This window comes from Crocodylus siamensis, chromosome 9 (genome assembly GCF_052110815.1).
Source record: "Crocodylus siamensis isolate JL-2025a chromosome 9, ASM5211081v1, whole genome shotgun sequence".
In the NCBI taxonomy this organism is placed as follows: domain Eukaryota; kingdom Metazoa; phylum Chordata; order Crocodylia; family Crocodylidae; genus Crocodylus; species Crocodylus siamensis.
In genome coordinates this window covers 74,003,362-74,021,324 of record NC_143403.1, presented here as the reverse complement: position 1 = coordinate 74,021,324, position 17,963 = coordinate 74,003,362, and the positions used below count along the sequence as shown (strand labels likewise).

Here is a 17,963-nt window from a genome sequence, read left to right as displayed (position 1 = left end):
CACAGATGTAAGTCGTGTTTTATGAGTCTCTGCAAAGCTCATTGCGAGCTACGGAGACCTCTCCATCCATCATGCTTGCATATACACGCTGTCATTTCAGGTTACGTTATGCTGGGAAAGATTAGCCCAAAATAACAAACAAAGGGATCCTGATGCAGCTTTAAACCCTTGAAATGGGAGCACGTGTTTCCGCTAGAAATGCCGCTCACTTCAGAGAAGCCCCGCGTTGCAGAACGTGCTTGTTCGGGATTTATATGTGCGCCAGTCAGTTCGGATGTTTTCTGTGGTCCAGTAGTAACAGGACTTGGTGAGAAACAGTGTCGTAATTGCCAATTAACAGAGAGTTGTGACTTTGGATCAGGTTCCCCTTAATTAGCACTTAGTCATTTTGCATGGCTGGGGAGAAGAATGTGCTGGTTTGGAATTGAGGCGACGTTACCATTTGGCAGCAGCTAGTTCGTTAACATGCTAAGGACGCAGGGAGCCTGGCTCCAGCCCTCCGTGTCAGGCAGGCCTGACGGGAGAAGGGAGGCTGTGGATGTGTTGGCCAACAAGTGGTTTCACCCTTAGCGTCTGTCGGGGCTGGGGGGAGTGGTGGGAGCTGCCTTTGCACGGTGAATTGTTCAAGATATTTCCAAAATGCTACAAGTGGCTGGACCTTCTTATGGGACCTGGAGGCAAGGCCAGTGCCCGGGAGGCTGAGGAACGACGTGTGTGAGATTTGGGATGGGCCACGCTGTCCCCTAAGCTGTCGGCTTCTCTGGAGGAGCTCCTGCCCACCTGGGACCAACAGTGGAGCTGGGACCCGAGCTCCATTTGCCTGGCCCTTGTGAGGGGTGTCCAGTGCTGCCCCAGTGCCACAGCCCGGCTGCCCTGGAGCGCGCGGCTGCGGCTTTGGGAGGTGGGTTTTTGGAGTCGGGCTTATCCTGCGCAGCGTGACCTGGCTCTGGCTGTGGGCCGATGTGGTTGTGCTCCAGTGGGGAGAGTTCCCCACAGCCCCTGATGGGCAGAGGGGTGTAAATGCCAGGCACCAGCTTGGAGCAGGGGCTTCTTTCCTGTTCCCTGTCGCAGGGGTGGTTCTCGGGGACACCCCGAGATGCGTGTGCCCCAGGGGGTGCAGAGACGTGGCCGAGAGCTGCACAGGCTTGCTGTCCACTGTCTGTGGGTAATGGAAATTTTGGGATTGGGACGGAGGCTGGGTCAGAGAGGTTAAGCCAGGGATGTGCTCATAACACAGCCTCTCGCCACTGCTGGGGAGAGGGAGAAAGGAACGTGTTAACTGGGAAATGCAAATAGCACCTTCCCTGCTCCCTGTGCCTGCTGTACAAACGCAGGGAGGATCAAGTGTCCTGTGTGCATTGCAGTCTCCTTGCTAGATTGATTTGATGTACATTAATATTTGGATATTAAGATATCTGTTTATATTCAGCTGTAAAGTAAGCACTTAGGAGCGCTGTACCCCCCAGAGATGGCGGCGCGGAGGCGGCTGCGGGGAACGCCATCACCAGGCCTCCTTGCCATTATTGTGAAGGGAACATTTACCGCTGTCGGTTCTGCTGCTTTGTTGTGCGTCCACATTGCCTGCGTCACACAAAACAGAGATGCAGAGGGCTTCCCAATCACAGCCTGGTCCTGCTATGGCACCTCCGTCTTCCTTGCTTGAAGAAACCGCGGCGCCTGCGCGGAGCGTGCGTTCGGGCCTGTTTGTTTGCTCTGTTTTTGGTCTTGTGAGTTGGCTCTTGCCTGCTGTATTTTAAACTGTTTTTCCAGCAAATCTCCTTCCAATTGAGAGGGTCTTTTACAAGGATATCCTGGCAGAGCAGAGCAGTGCAGCATACAGTTAGTTGAAATTCAAGCTCCTAGTTTTTAATGTAAATTGCTGCTTGTTTTGCTCTGTGCATGACTCAGTCTGAAAACCAGAAGACTCTCATAATGTTCAGATTAGAAGCTGTCAGACCTATTGATTTTATCTTCAGTTAGAGACTTGAGCTATTAATTAGGGTTTATTGCTTAGTGACCAATATTTGTTTTTCTAGATTCTTATCCTACCAGTCGCATATGTAGCCCGACAATCCCCATCAAAGTCAACATGTTTTAAAATAAAAGACTGAGAAGTGCAGGAAGCAATCCTTAAAAGTCAAATCAAAATGTTCCTCTTGGTCACTGGGTGGGAGCAGGGAGCAGCCCCCTATGTTCTGTTTGCCTCACATTTTCCATGAGAAAAGTTAGTGATGCTACTACCGCTTTTTTTTTTTTTTAAAGCCCTCTCATCTCCACTGTTTTTGCAGGAGCACTTTGGTTTGTGTCGGGCAGACGTGCTTGAGCTGGAGAAGCGCCTTTTCTTTGTTCCAGGAAAAGCGGTTCAGGTTTAGCTGTGCTCCAGGCTGCCCCGGGTCCCCGCAGTCCTTTGCTGAGCAGTGTCCCTCGGGCAGAGCCTGCCAGAACAGACCCTGAGCAGGGAGGCCAGGCCCTGCCAGGGCGTCCGCACCAGCCAGAGCTCCCGCGCGGGGCCCGCACGCGGCACGCAGCCGGCCCCGGCGTCTCTTCCTCCCTGTGATGTTGGGGCAGGAGGGGCTGCAGAGCCAGGCTGGGCACCTGCTCCCATGGGGTCTTTTCTCTGTGGAAGGTTATTTAGGCCCCGAAGGGCAAGATGAGAAGCAGCCACACAGATTGATAACTGGGTGCGACGCGGTTGCTCTGTCCTCTGCCAGGTCTGTCCTGCAGTTGGGGCGAGCTAACCATGGTAATTCACCACCCGTTTTGTTTGCTGCCATGTAGCTGCTCTCACTGTGGAGCAGATGGGCAGAACCGCTACGGTGGCTCTGCTGACACATGCTCAGGCACTAGGGCCGGCCACGGCCATGGCCCGGCACTTGTAGGGCAGGGGCTGCCAGGCAGACAGTTGTACAGACTACTGCAAAGTCTGGCCGTGCCCAACTTGCAGGTATGTCGGCCGTGCAGCCAAAGGGCCATTCTTCAGCTCACGTTTACGCCATTAAAATGACCTTCTAGCGTCAAAGCAATGCATGTGTTTCTGTTGTGGCTGAGGCTGTGGCTGCCAGCCAGCTGCCTTGAAAGGCAGTTGTTTTTAGGATACGTTGCATTTCCATCCTCTGCTTCAGTAGTTCAGGTCTGAGTGGCATCCAGCAGCGTGCATGTGTGTGTTGTTGGAGACTGTGATCAAAATGTGGTGACAGTAGCACTGGATGTTTCCCAGCCGCTGCACACACCATTACATCTGGGGTCTAAGACACTTTGGAAAACAGTCAGCATGGTGGGTCCTGAATGTTAACGCATTGAACTGGGACCTGGAGAAAATGATTTGGCTCCTAGCAAGAACTGTGACATCAGAGACTGCAAACACACCAGCAGGTCTTCTGTGTTTACTTAAGTGGATTCATAATCAACTGCCCTGGAGTGATAATCCTGTAAAAATGGGGCTGCTCGTATTTCATCTAGTGCCATGATGCTGTCTGGTCCGCATCCTCCCCTCCACGAGCTGTTTGCTCTGGTCTCCATTACCCGTATTGTGAGTCCTGAAAGGAGCAGGGTATGAGCAGGCCGGCCACCTTGGGCTGGTGCTCGTGTATGCTGAATCCATCGTAAATTCACACACGTCTGAGCAGTCGGCCCTGTGGACTGCGGTGGCACAGGGTGGCGAGAAGGAACCTGTCATTTCTCATGCTGGGAGTATCTGACCGCTACTCCTCCGAATTCAACGCGGCAAAGATCTCTCAGTTATTTCCACCCGATGTGCGAGTCCCAAGGGCCAGCGGAGGGGGGTTGTTAGAGATTTACTCATGTGGGGGAAATGTGGTCACCCCCTTTGCAGCGTCCAGGAGGACCTTGCCAAACACAGCGCTTAGCTGGTAAAAAGTCCGAGACATCTGCGGGCCTGCGGAGCAGAGCAGAACAGCATCGTGCCCCGCAGCTCTGGTCTGTAATTTCAGGTAACCCTTGCACTGTACAGTAAATTATTTTTGCTCTGTGTACAGGCATCTTTGTGCCTTGATTTATAGGTCTGAATATGTATTTATTCATAGTAGCTATATTTATTTTGCTAGGATTCAGTCATATCTTGGTGGTCCCAGCATACAGGTAATTTTAACTAGTCTGGGATTTCTGCATATATCTCCTGATTTGAATTGTTTATGGAGGTGAGCAGCTATACATCAGCAGCAGGGCTGTCCTGAACCTGTTCGCAGAGCAGCATTCATTTACCCTCTGTCACGGCTGCTTCTTTATGAGAACTGCAGCCATGATGCTGTAGGACCGTGTTGCCAATAGGGCTATTACACTGATGAATGAAAGCTCCCCTCTCTCCCCAGGGCAGCCGCTGAGGAGGAGGCTTCAAGCGAACTCCAGCATCATCGAGTGTAAGAGAGATATTAGGGAAATGAGCACAAATTGTCAGGAGAAGAGAGATTTGTTCCATCGTGCCATCAATTGACTCCAGGCTAGGAAACATGGGGAGGAGGAGGAGAGACTTACAATTAATCATGAACCCCAGCTGTGGCGATGTTATCCGCAGCCTTGGAATAAGCCTTTTTATTTTAAAAGCAGAGAAAATGGGCAAATGGTTTATGCCCCAATTGGTCCATTTTGTCCGGATGACAGCCGCATAAATAACCTGACAGAACCAAGGCGAATGCACGCGGTCTGGGAGCCGGGCCGCCGGAGCGGCCAGAGCTGGGAAACTGGGAAGCCTGCATGCAAGCACGTACGCTGCCCGCGGCCTCCATCTTGTCCACTGGCCCCGAGCACACGGCAGCTGGCACCCTGCGCCCATGCCCCGGCTCCCTCCCCGGGGACCCCGGCCCAGTCCGGGTGCCCAACGCCGCGGGGGGAGGGCTCGGCGGTGTTCGCGAAGCGCTGTCAGGCCATTATGAAGCGTTGCATTGTGCTGCCTTGAGGAGTGCGTGCGCAGGTCTGGGGCGGACTCTGTCCTTCTCAGAAAGGGCCTGGGGGGGATTCGGAAGAGAGACGAGACCTGAGGCCATAGAAACGTTCTCCTTTGAAAAAACAGGGTGGGGGGGGAGAAGCCGAGTGAGAGGGTCTGGGATGAGAGTGAATGCAGGAGACGAGTGAGCTCAGGTCCTGTTGCTCCCCCTGCCCCGAGCTGCACGGTGAGAGGTGAAAGGTGCAGCAAAGGGAGCGCAGCTCTGCAGCATGCCGGTAGCCGTGGAACTTGCTGCTGCAGGAGCGCGTGCAGGCCATGAGCTTTGCTGGAGTAGCGCAAGCAAGACGTGGCTCTTCAGGTGGGTAGCAGTGTCCAGTACTTGAACAGTGACAATGACAGCGGTTCTCTACCATCCTCTGAGGCACGTGGTCCCTGGCTGCGTGGCCCCGGGACAGCGGTCGCTGAGTCCTGGAGCGCTGGGACAGGAGCAGAGCCGAGCTGCCGCGGGGCGGGAGGGCAGGGTCAGAGTGCACCTGTGGTCTTGCTTGCGGTCTTGGCTCATCCTTCTCCCTTCTGCAGTGCCTCGTTCTGCTGCTGGTTTAAACCGAGTCAAAGGAATCAATGGATTTGGGATCCCAGGTTCACAGATGTGGTTTTCTGCTGTAATGGAGACCGCATGCTCGTGTACCTTGTGGAGCTGGGCAAGGCTGTGTCCTTGACTGAGGAATGGGAAGAGTCTCCAGATCAAGACCTGGAAAACAGCCCCTTGTCTCGTGGCTTCAGCTGCAGCTCCTGGCTCCTCTCCTCTCCCCTCCTCTCCCCAAACGCAATTCGCCCTATTTCCTGTTTGCAGATTTTTCCTTGCTGTGGTATCTTCGTTCCAGCCCTGAAATAACTCACGAATGTGTCTCCCAGGGACAGCGCAGAAGATGTGAAATGCTTTATTGTTTTTGTTTTTTTTGGTTTTGCAAAAAGCTCTGGAGAAAGCTGCATGTGGCCACGGCGCAGCAGGAGCCGGCACCGAGAGAGATGGCTCCTTGCAGTGAGTCATCTGGCCAGGAAACCTTTCTGCAGCGATGATTTATGGGCTTTTGTTCCTGGCCTGCAAGTGCTGTTTGTATTGAAATCAAGTGGGTTCCAAAAGGGCTTGCAGGGAAAGGAGGCTCTCTCCAGCAAGGCCACGGTGAGATGCCTCTGAGAGGGGATGCTTGCAGTCTTTCCCTGGCCTGGCTTCGTCTGCTGTTTGTCTCATCTGGACTGGAGGCTCGTGGATTGAGACCTGTGTGTGCAGACCCGTGAGCACGCCGAGGCGGGTTTGACTTGGAGCCCCGAGTCCCTGCTGTTCTCAGTGAGGCAAGTGCTGGTGGGCAAAGCCCCTTGCAGCTGGGTGCGCACAGCCCACGGCACCCGGTCCTGCTCTTGTGCGGCAGCTCGCATGTGCTGGCAGTCAGGGTTGCAGCTGAGAGGCGCAGAGGTCTGCTGTCCATCTGCCCTGCTGCACTTCTCCAAGGATTTCTCATGTTCCTCAGGGGGACACATGAGCAGTAATTGCCACACCTGCAGCGTAGCAGCAAATTATCCCTTATCCTGGGAGAAATTCTCTGGCTTGCGAGCGTGGGAGGGAGGAAGGGCTGGACTGGATGTCCACGGAGGTCCAGTTGAAGCCTTGGGCCAGGGAGTCTGCGGGCTGCCTGTTCACCTGCTTCCCTTGTGAGCCCGGGGGGGGATGCAGGCCTGTCTGCAATGCCCCCCGCTCCCAAAGTGTAGTTCTGCACTGAGACTGACCATAATCAGATCTCGTGGTGCTGGGCCTCAGCCGGCTGCTGGCGTGGGTCAGGCAGGAATCTGTTCCCCTCTGGCTCACGCAGGCTCTTCATTTTCTTCTTTTCTCTGAAGCATCAAAGCTTAGCCACAGCTGGCAGCAGAAGGCCGGGCGGGGAGGCCAGTGGTTTGAGGAGGTGCTTCGCTCACATGCTGAGGGTCAAACGCATTGCCAGATTTGGAGTAAAGGAGGATTTCCTCCCCCCCCAGGAGCCATGTGGCGGGGTTCACCTCTGTTTGTGTTACGGAGCAGCATCGCTTGCCTGCTGGGACCATCCAGGCGAATCGCCTTGCCTCGCCTCTCCTCCACCGCTGCAGAAACCTCAGTCTGTGCCACGCAACTGCTCAGGCACCTGGGGACCGAATCGCTTGGATCTAACGAGGGCCGTTGGGTGCTGCAGGAGTGACGGGCGAGGTGGGGTGGCCGGCAACGTACAGGATGGCCCAAGAGGGGAGCTCGTGGTCAGTTCTGGCCTCTCGCTCTGAACGTGTGGATGGACAGCTTGCTGAGAGGGGCTGTGCTCGTCTCTGCAGGTATTTCCGTGTGTGTGATCCTGGGTTTCTTGGCCATCCTGGTCCCTTCTGTCTGCAGGAAGAAGAGGGGCAGAAGCGCATTGCACGGGATGGGTCCCCTGCCCCTTGGCGCTGGTTAGGGTGATGTGATGCGACTGAGCCCCGGCGCTGTTCCCTGTGGGCCAGAACATGTTCAGGCCTGTATTGGCCATGGTGTCTGATGGCCATGGCAGTGATGAGGTTCTGGCTTGCAGTTGAGGGTGAGCTCGCAGTGCAGGCCTGAGCTTGGCCTCGATCGTGACCAAGTTCCTACATCTCCCTGCTCTGCTTATCTTGAGGTTCCTTAAACCCTAATCAGTACAAATGCCTCGACACCCCTGTCCTTGGGCCAGCTCTCTCCACTGTGGTATTCTGCAAACCTTCATGGCACAGCTCCCCTGCCTGACCGCCGCAGCGCGTGCACACACAGCCCTTTCCTCGGCCCCCTGCCTCGCGTGTCCTGTGCAGGTGATGCAGCTGCCTTGGCCAGGAAGGTGTCCTTGGCTACTGTGGCTCTTTGGAGCTGGACTTCCCCCCTGCAAGCTCACCCATCCCTGCATGGTGTATCGAGCGGTAGAGGAGGCCATCAGGGAAGCCAAGGACCCCAAGCCACAAACCCAGGGTCACAGGACAGTGCTCTGAGTGTACCTGCTGTGCACCGTGCGCTGCAGGCTCCTGGGCTGTTCTTGGTTTAAAGACTCGTGCCTGTAATCTAATTACCATCGAACTGGGTTTCCAGTACAGTGGCCTGTTTGGTTCAATAAGAACACATTTATACTAAAGGTTAATGAAATGAATTTTGCCTCCATCCAATTCATTAAAAATGGTTCTACAATCAACGTTTGCTAATGGAAAAGAGATTAAATATTCATGTCTATAAATTTCCCGTGTCATTTCTGATTTTCCTTAATCTCTGCCTCCATGGGCTGGGTTCTGAAAGTTCCTGAAAGCGCTAATGAAAAGCCATTTTGGATATTAATTGCAGATCTATCCTGTTTAAGTAAGAAAGACTTCCACGTGTGCCTACTTAATGTACCTTGAATACAGGTTCAGTTTCTGGTCTAGGTGGGAGGCAGGAACAGCAAGGCTGGTGCACTGGTCTGGGGAGAGCTGGCAGCCCCAGCCGTGGAGCCAAGGCGGGCAGTAGGCCTGACTGGGGCACCATCTTCTCCTTGCGCTGCCCGTGGCCCGTGGGAAAGAATCGGTGGCTCTCGCGTGACTGGGTTTGTTGTACGCTCTGGGGTGAATGAACTTGAAGTCCTGGCAGAGGTCAGGCCGGGCAGTGAATGCAGGGAGGCGTTTATGAGGCGGGGTGGTAAAGGGTTACTGGTGAGCAGTGTAGCTTTTGATAACAAAGACGTCGAGGCTTCTGAATTATTAACGTGAGCAGTGTTCAGCCTCGACTGTCACAAGTGCATCTGCGCTGCGTGGGCGGGCGTTTTCATGGTCGCTTCCCCGCAGCTCGCCAGCACCGGACTTCGTGTTGCTTTTGGGGGCACTTTGCTGTTGCTGCTTGGGCCAGCGTGCGTGTCTGCTCTTGCTGCTCTGCGTGCCTGTCGGGGGATGCGCGGGTCGTGAGGCTGCTCGCTGGTCGTGGCATTTGCAAGTCGGTGCTGTTTCTGATTTGGGAGGGGACGGAGCAGCGGTGAGGGACTAGGTCTGCTTTAGAGGCATGATGCTTCCTCTGGACTGTCAGCAAGGCAGGGTTGCGTCTCCTGTGACTGCCCTGATGCAACCTCTGGGGAGACACGGGAAAAGTGTGGGATGGAAAAAGTAGAGCGAAGCACCTGGAAGCACACTTGGCTGCAGAGCGGCTGGGCCCAGTGTGAGCACCTGTAAATCCCTGGCTTGTAGTCCCCATCAGCCCTGCTCCTTGCATCAGTCCTCTTGCCTGGATTGCTGTAACTGGTCTCCTGGCCGCCGCCTCCTTGTGTCCAGTCCACCTGCTGCAGTGTGGCTAGCGCCGTGTCCCTCTGCCCATCCCTTGGCTGGCTCCCTGTGGCGCTCTGGTCCTTCCTGCGCCCGTCGAAGCCTTCCCTCTGAAATTAACCCAACCTACACGTGCAGGAAGAACCACGTGTGCCCGCCTGCCTCTGCCAGCACCTCTCGTTGCGCTTGGCCCTGGTGCTGTGTCGGGGGCTCCAGCATGGCTAGCCTGGCTGGAGGTGGGGAAGCGGGTTTTGGGGCCAGTTGCTCAGTGGGTCTGAATATAGAGTCCCTCTTTGAGTATAAAAGAGCAGCGATTAGGAGGGATTGTTACTAAGGGCTGCTTGCTCATTGTTGGTGATAATGGAGGCAAGGGGAGCGAGCCTGGTAATGCCAGTAGTCCTGGCACTGGGGGACAGGGCAGGTGTCTGTGCATCCTGAAGCAGTTTCTCCCTGGGTGCCTTACACGACGGTTTCCCTGGGACTGGCTCCTCAGCAGGTGCTGGCAGGCAGGGAGGGTTTGCACTCGCGTGGTTGAGCAGGGAGCACAAGGGCTTGGAGAGGGGGGAAGTGGGGAGCCAGATAGCAGATGTTGGGTTTAAATGGCACGGACTGTCGCTGGACTCTGCAGCAGCACATGAGAGCCCCTCCGAGGGCTGGCTGAGCTGTCCCAGAGCAAAGGGACTGAGGGAACCAAATGGCAGCTTCAGGTTTCCTGGTCTTGGCCTGACCTGGAAGGGCCGCTGTGTTGTGCTCGGCAGCCTCCACATCCCCTGGCACGAGGGCAGGGCGAGCAGCAGTGGCTCCGTGCCTGCCGCAGGTCAGTAACCAGGCACGCTCTCTTGTCTTCGCAGGCATACTTCCGACAGGGTGTTGCCCTTCAGTACCTTGGGCGCCATGCAGATGCACTGGCAGCTTTCGCGTCAGGGTTGGCTCAGGACCCGAAGAGCCTGCAGCTTCTGGTTGGGATGGTGGAAGCCGCCATGAAGTCTCCCATGCGAGGTAAGCACCGGGCAGGCGTGACTAGCGTGCCACGCTGGCTCTGCTGTTCTTCCAGCACAGGCCCACGATGCTGCAGGGCATCCGCGTGCCCGGTTTGCTCTGTGGGGGGTGAACAGACCTGTGAGCATTTGAGGCCTCTGTGTGCCTTGCAAGAGGGTTCACGCATTCTTTGTGCCTGCCAACACCCTGCAGCCCAGTGCTGCTGATCGGGGTCTCTCCAGGAAACAGCCTGGAGCTTGGGATGATTTGAGCCCCCTAGCCCATAACGTCCCCTTGCCCAGGGCAGAGGGACCTTTACCTCCCCTGGAGGGGGGAGGCAGCTCCCCCCGCTCTGCACTGCTTCTAATCTGTTTCTTTTGCAAGCTCTCTTTCTGGAGTGGTCTAATGGCCTTTCCCAGTGGGGAGCTCGGTGCTGATCAGCTCTGACTCTCAGCAGATGCTGCTGGGAGCTCTGGGGCTTGGAGGCCAAACAGCTGAAATGAGAAAACCTCCTTGCCAGTGGTTCCCCTTCACAGCATTTTCTCTCCCTCCCTCCGAGGTGAATTAGTCTGGGGCTTTCTCAGCGCAGTGGTTACCTCCCAGACTAATTACCTTCCTCAGTCTGAGCTGCTGCTGCTTAAAAGGTCTGTGCCAATGGGTGCTGAGTTCACTGACGCTTTGCCTCCGGTGCCCACTCTGCACAGTGCCCTGGGTGTAGCTGGGCAGCACCCCTGCCCATGGGGCCCCCTATGAGCCACAGCAGTCCTCCAATCCCTTGGGACAAGTCCAGCATCTTTAGCACAGGGAGGTCAGGATCCCAAAAGCTGCAGGCAGAGAGTGGGAGAGACCAGGCCGTTCCTAGGTGAAATGCATCCAGCAGCCGCGGATGCCCAGCCCTGGCCCAGTGCTGCCCTCCCCAGGCAGCAGCCCACGAAAGCCATGAAGCGCCCTGGCTTCCTTTCTATGACTGCCCCACGTGGCCCGGCCTGCTCCCTCTGACAAGAGGATGGCTGCAAAAGCAAAGGTGTCGTGCATAGAGCAGCCAACGTGACACCGCTTGCTCCTCACTGGTTTTCCGGGGGTGACATTTCACTTCCCTTTGTTCAGCAATATTTTCCCTTCCAGGCCCCTCCCCTGTGCATTTGGCTGCTCATCAAATTAAGACTGTTAACTCCTGGGGGCAGGGACTGAATTCCTGCATGGCTCCCGGTCCCAGGCCTGTCGGGAAAGCTGCGCGAGTAGCAATGAATCTAGCAATGCATCCCGGTGGCTTCATGCCTTCCCTTGCTGCATCTGGCCCCTGTCAGGCAGGACCCTGGAGCAGTCCGTCTCCTGCTGTCCATGTTGAACCTGGGGTATGACCAGGGTATTGCTCGTCATACGCATCCTAGCCAGCCTGCTCGCTGCCGGGCAGGCGTTAAAATGCGCTCTGCTCCTTGTACACCTGCTCAGTAATTGCTGGGGAGCAGGAATAATGGAAGCAGGGCGCAAATGGCTTTTTGAGGTTGCTGTGGTAATGTTGATTCAGGCGAGAGCAGCCTCCTTGAGAAATGCGATTCAGTCATAAATTTTAAAAATTACATTTTAACGCAGCATGGTTGGGTGGAGCGGTGCAGAGTTAAGAGCCCAGCCTTATTGCCGCCCTTTATGGGATGCACAACGGAAGGAGTAACGTGCATGGTAAAACCAATTAGACTAATCATTACTGCAGTCTGGCACCGGCGGGGGCTCCGCAAGGTGCAGTCTGGACATCAACGTGGCGCCCACCACCCACGGGTGTCTGCGGCCCATCCGTGGCCCATGGTTTGAGCAGGTCCGTCCTTGCCGCTTTCCCCTTCCTGTTGTTTCTCCCCTGTCTCAGGCTCTGGGCATCCAGTGCCAGGCTGCAGCACCCCAGTGGGCACTGGGATTTCTAGATGTGCTGTCAAATGCTTCTTATGCAGCAGCAAGAATGCCGTGCCTGTGGCGCGCTGATCCTGGCCCGTTTCTTCTGTGCCCTGCAGAACGTAGCAGCCTCCTTGCTTGTCCCCTGTTGACCGGCTTGGTCTCCGGACCCAAGCGAGGGGCTGCCATGCAGCTCTCTACTCTGAGGGGCTTGTTGCCAGCAGAGCTTTCGGCAGCACCCAGAGCCCCCAGATGCAGAGGGAGAGACCAGGTGGCAGAAGGGCCATCAGATTGCGCTAGTCACCATGCGCCCTTCCCCTTGTCGCTGCCATGGGCTCCCTGCTTGGGGCTCTGAAGAACATGTCTGACAAGGGCTGGATTTGAGCCAGTGTCACTTTGTCCCCTCCTCTTTGGGCAGGCTGATGGGCTCCTGGAGGCATCTGTGCCCGTCGGCTGGTTGCGTAATCTTGCTTTCCCTCCCTCTTCTAGAGTCCCTCGAGCCAACATACCAGCAGCTGCAGAAGATGAAGCTGGACAAGAGCCCCTTTGTGGTGGTGTCCGTCATTGGCCAGGAGCTCCTGACCGCAGGCCATCACGGTGCCTCTGTGGTTGTGTTGGAAGCCGCCCTGAAGATAGGCACCTGCAGCCTGAAGCTGAGGGGATCGGTGTTTTCTGCGCTGAGCAGCGCTTACTGGTCTCTGGGGAATACCGAGAAAAGCACCGGATACATGCAGCAGGACTTGGACGTAGCCAAGACTTTAGGTAGAGTTTTCCCTTCGGTCGCTCCATTCCCCGGTTCGCGGCCAGTTGATACCAAAGGAGCAGATCAGTGGTGCGAAGGAGGGCAGCGTCCCAACCAGCTGCTGGCACGTCCCCGGAGGTCTGCCTCGCGTTTGCTCTGGTCGAGCAGCACGTGCATCTGTGCATGGAGCTGGCAAGGCAACTCCCTGCCGAGGCCTAGAGGGGCGCTCCTGGGGCTCCCTGTGCCGCATGTCAAGGGCTCATCAGTCGGCTTAGCCCCTCTGAGGCCTGGGTGCTCCAGCCCCAGTGAAACCACTGGTGTTTGTCAGGATTGGGGGAGTGCGGTACTTGGGTGCCTTGGCCTCTCAGGCACCTCCTGGGGCACAGCTGGTCAGGAGTGGAGCCTGTGGACTGAACGGGAGGGACAGGGTGACAGTGAGAAGCTTCCTGGGGAAGGTTTGAGAGCCGTGCACTGTTGGTTGGAGATGCTGTAGGTCAGAGATGGGGGCCAAGTCCGGAAGGGCAGGCACCCCGGGGTGGGAGTGTGGTGGGCAGTAGCGGCGTGCATTGGCAGAGCAGCGCGGGGACACGAGGGCAGGAGCAGGGTGCTGCGTGTCAGGTACATGGATGTACTGATCTGCACGTGTGACACTTCAACTTCTCTCTGAGTCAGCTCGTGCCAGCGCACGCGCAGTTTTACTTTGTGCTCGCAGTCTAATCTGTGCCTGCCGGGCTGGAGTCATTTATTTAGGAGTGCTTTGGATGAACATGACACTGCCAGGTGGTGCAGAGGGCTGTCTCGGCAGGGGTCCTTGGCCCACTTTTCACCAGCTGGAGCCCGGCCTAAGCCTGGGAATCCCAGCCCTGCACTTTCACAGGCATGAGTTACCTATGTCTTGAACAGAGAGTGAGCTTGGGAAAAGGAAATTGGTGGCATGTTCTGGGCCAAAGACGGGATGAGAGTGATGCTGAGCCAGAGCCTGGTGGTGACCCAGAGAAGTCCTGCTGCCCTCCGTGAGGTCTGGGGGGACAGAGCTCTGGCTGTGTGTCTGGGCTCTTCCTGGCCCCCGCGCAGCCCTGGAGCATCCTTCGCCCAGCGTGCTGCTCGTGCCGTGCTTTGCTCTTCCTCATCACCTCCGTTGCCTGACGCCTGTTTTGTTTGCTTTGACCCAGGTGACCAGACGGGAGAATGCCGAGCTCACGGGAACCTGGGCTCCGCATTCTTCTCCAAGGGAAACTACCGAGAGGCCCTCACTAACCACAGGCATCAGCTGGTGCTCGCTATGAAACTCAAGGACAGAGAGGTAGGACACTTATCAAACAGACTGTGGGGCGGGGGCCCTTTGCCACTCTGGGAAGCCTGAAGCTGCGTGACTCTGTCCTGCTGACGTTTCACCAGGTGGTTGTTATGGGGGCAGCCTGGCCTGTGGCTGCTGTATTGGCATAGGGTTTTGGGGACCCGGGTGCTGCCTGTCTGCCTCTCGTCTTCCCCATGACCTGGGCAGGTCTCCACCTCCCTGCGGCTTTGCTTTATCTTCTGTCCTCTGGCTGTGCTTTGGGGGTGTGCACAGCACCCTGCAGAGTGAGGCCCTGAGCATGGCTGGGGTGCCTGGGCACAGCTGTGTTGGTACCGGTGTGGGCTGCCGCAGTGCAAGGCCAGGCAGTGCCCTTTCCAAGCATGTAGCAGGATCTCTGCCCCGGGAACTCACGGTCTGCCTGAACCAGTTGCATTTGGGTGGGGAGGGGGAAGCAGTGCCATCAAGCTCTTTTTAAACGTGCAGATGACAGCTCTGAGCACACAGGGTGGCGTGAGTGTGGTGGCGGCATAGCTTGATACATTCCTCCCGTGCTTGATCTGCAGCTTCCAGGGTGCTAACACAGGCCTCCTGCCAGGGCAGAGGAGCAGGCCGTGTCCCGCGGGCTTGCCTGCGTGAAGTCCTTGGAAGGAGAGAGCTGTAACAGTGCAGGTTACAGGAACCAAAGCTTGTGTCTCGAGCTGTTCAGGACATGCCGTGTGTGTGGAGTGGGCACGGGGAGAGGCTTGTGGGTGGGGGGTGGCATCCACATGGGTTTGCTGCTTGAGGCGCTTTCTTGGGGCAAAGGATGCCAGGCCTGACTGCATGACAGCTGTTGCAGATGAGGGGCTGCGAGTCGAGCACGCCTGTGCTGGCTTGGTTTGAGGTTGGGGGGGTTGTCCGTGAGCCAGATGGAGCAGCGGGTGTGAGCTTCCCACCCAGGCTTGGTCGAGACCTTCCAGTTTAGATGGTTGCCAGCTTCCTCAAGTGCCGTTTTCTGCTTAAAATATCATATAAATCTGTAGGAAATGTGCCTTCTACTGGGTTATGGAGAAGCTGGGGGAGGGCAGGGAACTACCAGATCATCTCTTGATTATTTTACCAGCTGGAAGATCTCTCTAGCCACCCCTGGTTTCACAGTTTCCATTCACTCGAGTCTGGGAAGCTGCTACCCATCACCTTATTGCTGTCCCTGTGCATGCTGAGAGCCTTGTCTGCACGACCGTCTCTCCTACTCCTTCTTCCAGCTCCCTGCCTGCGGGCGCCGGGCTGTTTGCTGGCCAGACCCAGTGCCCTGGCTGGGAGCACTGTGCCCAAGGGAAGGGAAGGGAAGGGGCAGGAAGAGTGCCCAGCCCCTGCTTTAGTTGTGTGCACCCGTGTCAAAGCAGCGATGATGGGCATCGCGTCAGAGCCCGGCGAGAGCTGGGTCAAGGAGAAGCCCAAGGGCTTTTGGTATCCAGCCTCGGTGCTCTAGGATCCAGAGACATGGAGCCTAATCACAATAGTTTTCATTTTATAACACATCTGGGTACACAATTAGCAGCTATTGACAACAAACGGCTACTTGGGTTTGTGAGAAAGCCGAGCTTCTTGGATTTCCTGTAGGATGTAACCACAGGAAATTAATTTGGCGCTTTCTGATGACATCATCTTGACCACAGAGCTTCCTCTGAACACAAAGCTGTTTTTCTTGGCTTCTTTTGCAGACGTTTTTATAACATGAATATTATTATAAAGTTGCAATAGTGCTGATGTGAATTCCACCAGAAGGGAGTTTTGTGTGCGACTGTAATGAGGTAATTGTTTTACCTCCAACGGTACAGGGAATTGGCTTAGAAGGTAAAAATGCTCCTTTGTACCAGAGACCTCTGTCCTCCCGGGGAGTATTGGGTTCTCCAGCTGCTGCAGCGATGTATGTGCCACAGGCTTCTGCGGGATCGAATATTCCTTCAGCCCAGGACAGAGTGCCAGTGGACCCTGTATCCATCAGAGCCAGGCCTCGCTGCTCCGTGCAAGCCACAGAACAGGGACGCTTGCATCAGCTGTGTGGAGCACATGGGCTGAAGGACCGGCTTGCTCCTAGGTGATGAGAAATGTGCCACAGCTGCTGTAGGAGGAGAAGACTGGTTCAGCTCCTGTTAACAGTGGTGTTTGGCTGCACCCCTCATCTCTGCCCCTACCAAGAGTATGCTGGCAAACCATTGTCTTCGGGGGTAACAGCATATCGAGAGAGACAGGCGCCCCGTGCATGTGCTCATACATATGTGTGCGTGTATGGTAACGGTGTGACTGCATTAGTCCATCCCAGTGACAGCAGGGTTGGAGCAGGCTGGAAATGACGGCGACAGAAGGTGGTTAATTCACCTCCAGCGTTCCCCCAGGAGAGCCACGAGCCCGGGGTGCAAGGGGCTGTCCAGGTGATGGGGTGTTTGCAGGCCACGGGGATGAAACAAACACCCCATGTTTTCCTGGCCTGGGGGGCCTGGGGAAACGCCTTGCCACCAGTTCCTGAGGGGCAGGCATGGTGAGCCCAGCTCCCCATTGCAGCAGCTGCCGTCTGACTCCACAGCTACCTCGCGGGTCCCTGGGGTGAGCAGGGCAGGTGATCTCTGCTTCAGCAGATGGGTCGCAGAGATGCCAGGACAGCAGCTGCCAGCCATCGGTCCACGGCCTGGGAGCGGCCTGGGACCAGCATCTCTGAGTCTCTCCAGTGCCACAATGAGGCAAGTGCCATGAGCATCCTTGTGCTGCAGGTCCGAACTGGATGCCCGTGTGAGGGTGGGAGTGTTTGCTGCTGTGGAACCCCCCCCGGGTGCGCCGCTGTGCATGCAGCTGCAGCTGGATCCATCACTTGCGCGAGGCTTGACCCCCGTGCTGGGGCGGGCCCTGAATGCTGGGCAGCTGTGCAGCACACTGCGCAGCCTGCAGCTCGGGAAGGGCCAGCTAGCCCAATCCCCACAGCTGCGTGCCAGCCAGCTCTGTTCAGGCACTAGTCAGATCCTGACCTGACTCCTGCTCTGCAGAGACGGGGAGACGGCGTCCTCGGGACGGCAGGGCTCTGGTTCCGGCTGGTCTCATGCCCCGACACAGCTGCAGCCAGATGGAGGCAGTTAGTTAAGCTGCCTCTGTCTTGAGACGATGGCGCACCGCACATTGCTGGGATCGTGAATGGCTTAAAGGAGGAAGGACGGAGCCAGCATCTAAGCCGACCTGGCTACCATGCAGCCAACATGTGTTGCCTTTGTTTTCCTGGTGTTAGAACGTGCGCTGGCAAGTGCTACATGGATCCCAGCCCGCGCAGGCCGCAGCGCCGCTTTCCTGAACCAACCCTTGTTTTGTCTGTCACTGACATGACAGCGTGCACGTGGACTGCCCATTATCTCGCACAGGAAAATAATAAGCATCTGCCAGCCTTTCTTGCTGCTATTCCCATGGTGCCAGCGAGGGCTTCCAGCCTTAATGACAGAAGCGCTTTCTAAACCTGTGTGAACTGGCACCGCACGTAGGAGATGCAGGGCGTGAGGAGCAGGGGAAAGCTGGACACTGGAGAAGCAAGGTCAGTGCAGGTCCGGACACAGCCGTGTTGTTCTTTGTTGCCGTGTGTGTGCCCGAAGTCAGAGCTGGTGCACGGCAAGACAGTGAGTCTCGCATCCTCTTCGGTTTGCCTGGGAGGCGATCGAGAGGTGACTGGATTGCAACCTGGGGCAGGCTCCTGATCACAGGAGAGCCGGCTGGTCCACCAGCCAGCAGGCTGTGGGATCGAAGGCTGGAAGCTGCAGCTAGACAAACCGAGGCTGCAAACGCAGAGTGGGTTTCAGTGGTGCGAGTGGTTGGCTGTTGGACCGAGTCACCCAGGAGTGCTG

At 56.4% G+C, this 17,963-nt stretch overlaps 1 protein-coding gene across 4 annotated transcripts in view; it reads left to right on the top strand.

Annotated features, from left to right (window-relative positions):
• TTC28 (tetratricopeptide repeat domain 28) overlaps positions 1 to 17,963 on the top strand; it is a 270,751-nt gene that overhangs the window by 179,402 nt on the left and 73,386 nt on the right. For all 4 annotated transcript variants that reach the window (XM_090062067.1, XM_090062070.1, XM_090062068.1 and 1 more), the window contains 3 exons: positions 10,054 to 10,201; positions 12,554 to 12,826; positions 13,979 to 14,109. In XM_090062067.1, coding sequence (XP_089918193.1) covers positions 10,054 to 10,201; positions 12,554 to 12,826; positions 13,979 to 14,109 — 552 coding nt within the window. The remainder of the gene's footprint in view (positions 1 to 10,053; positions 10,202 to 12,553; positions 12,827 to 13,978; positions 14,110 to 17,963) is intronic.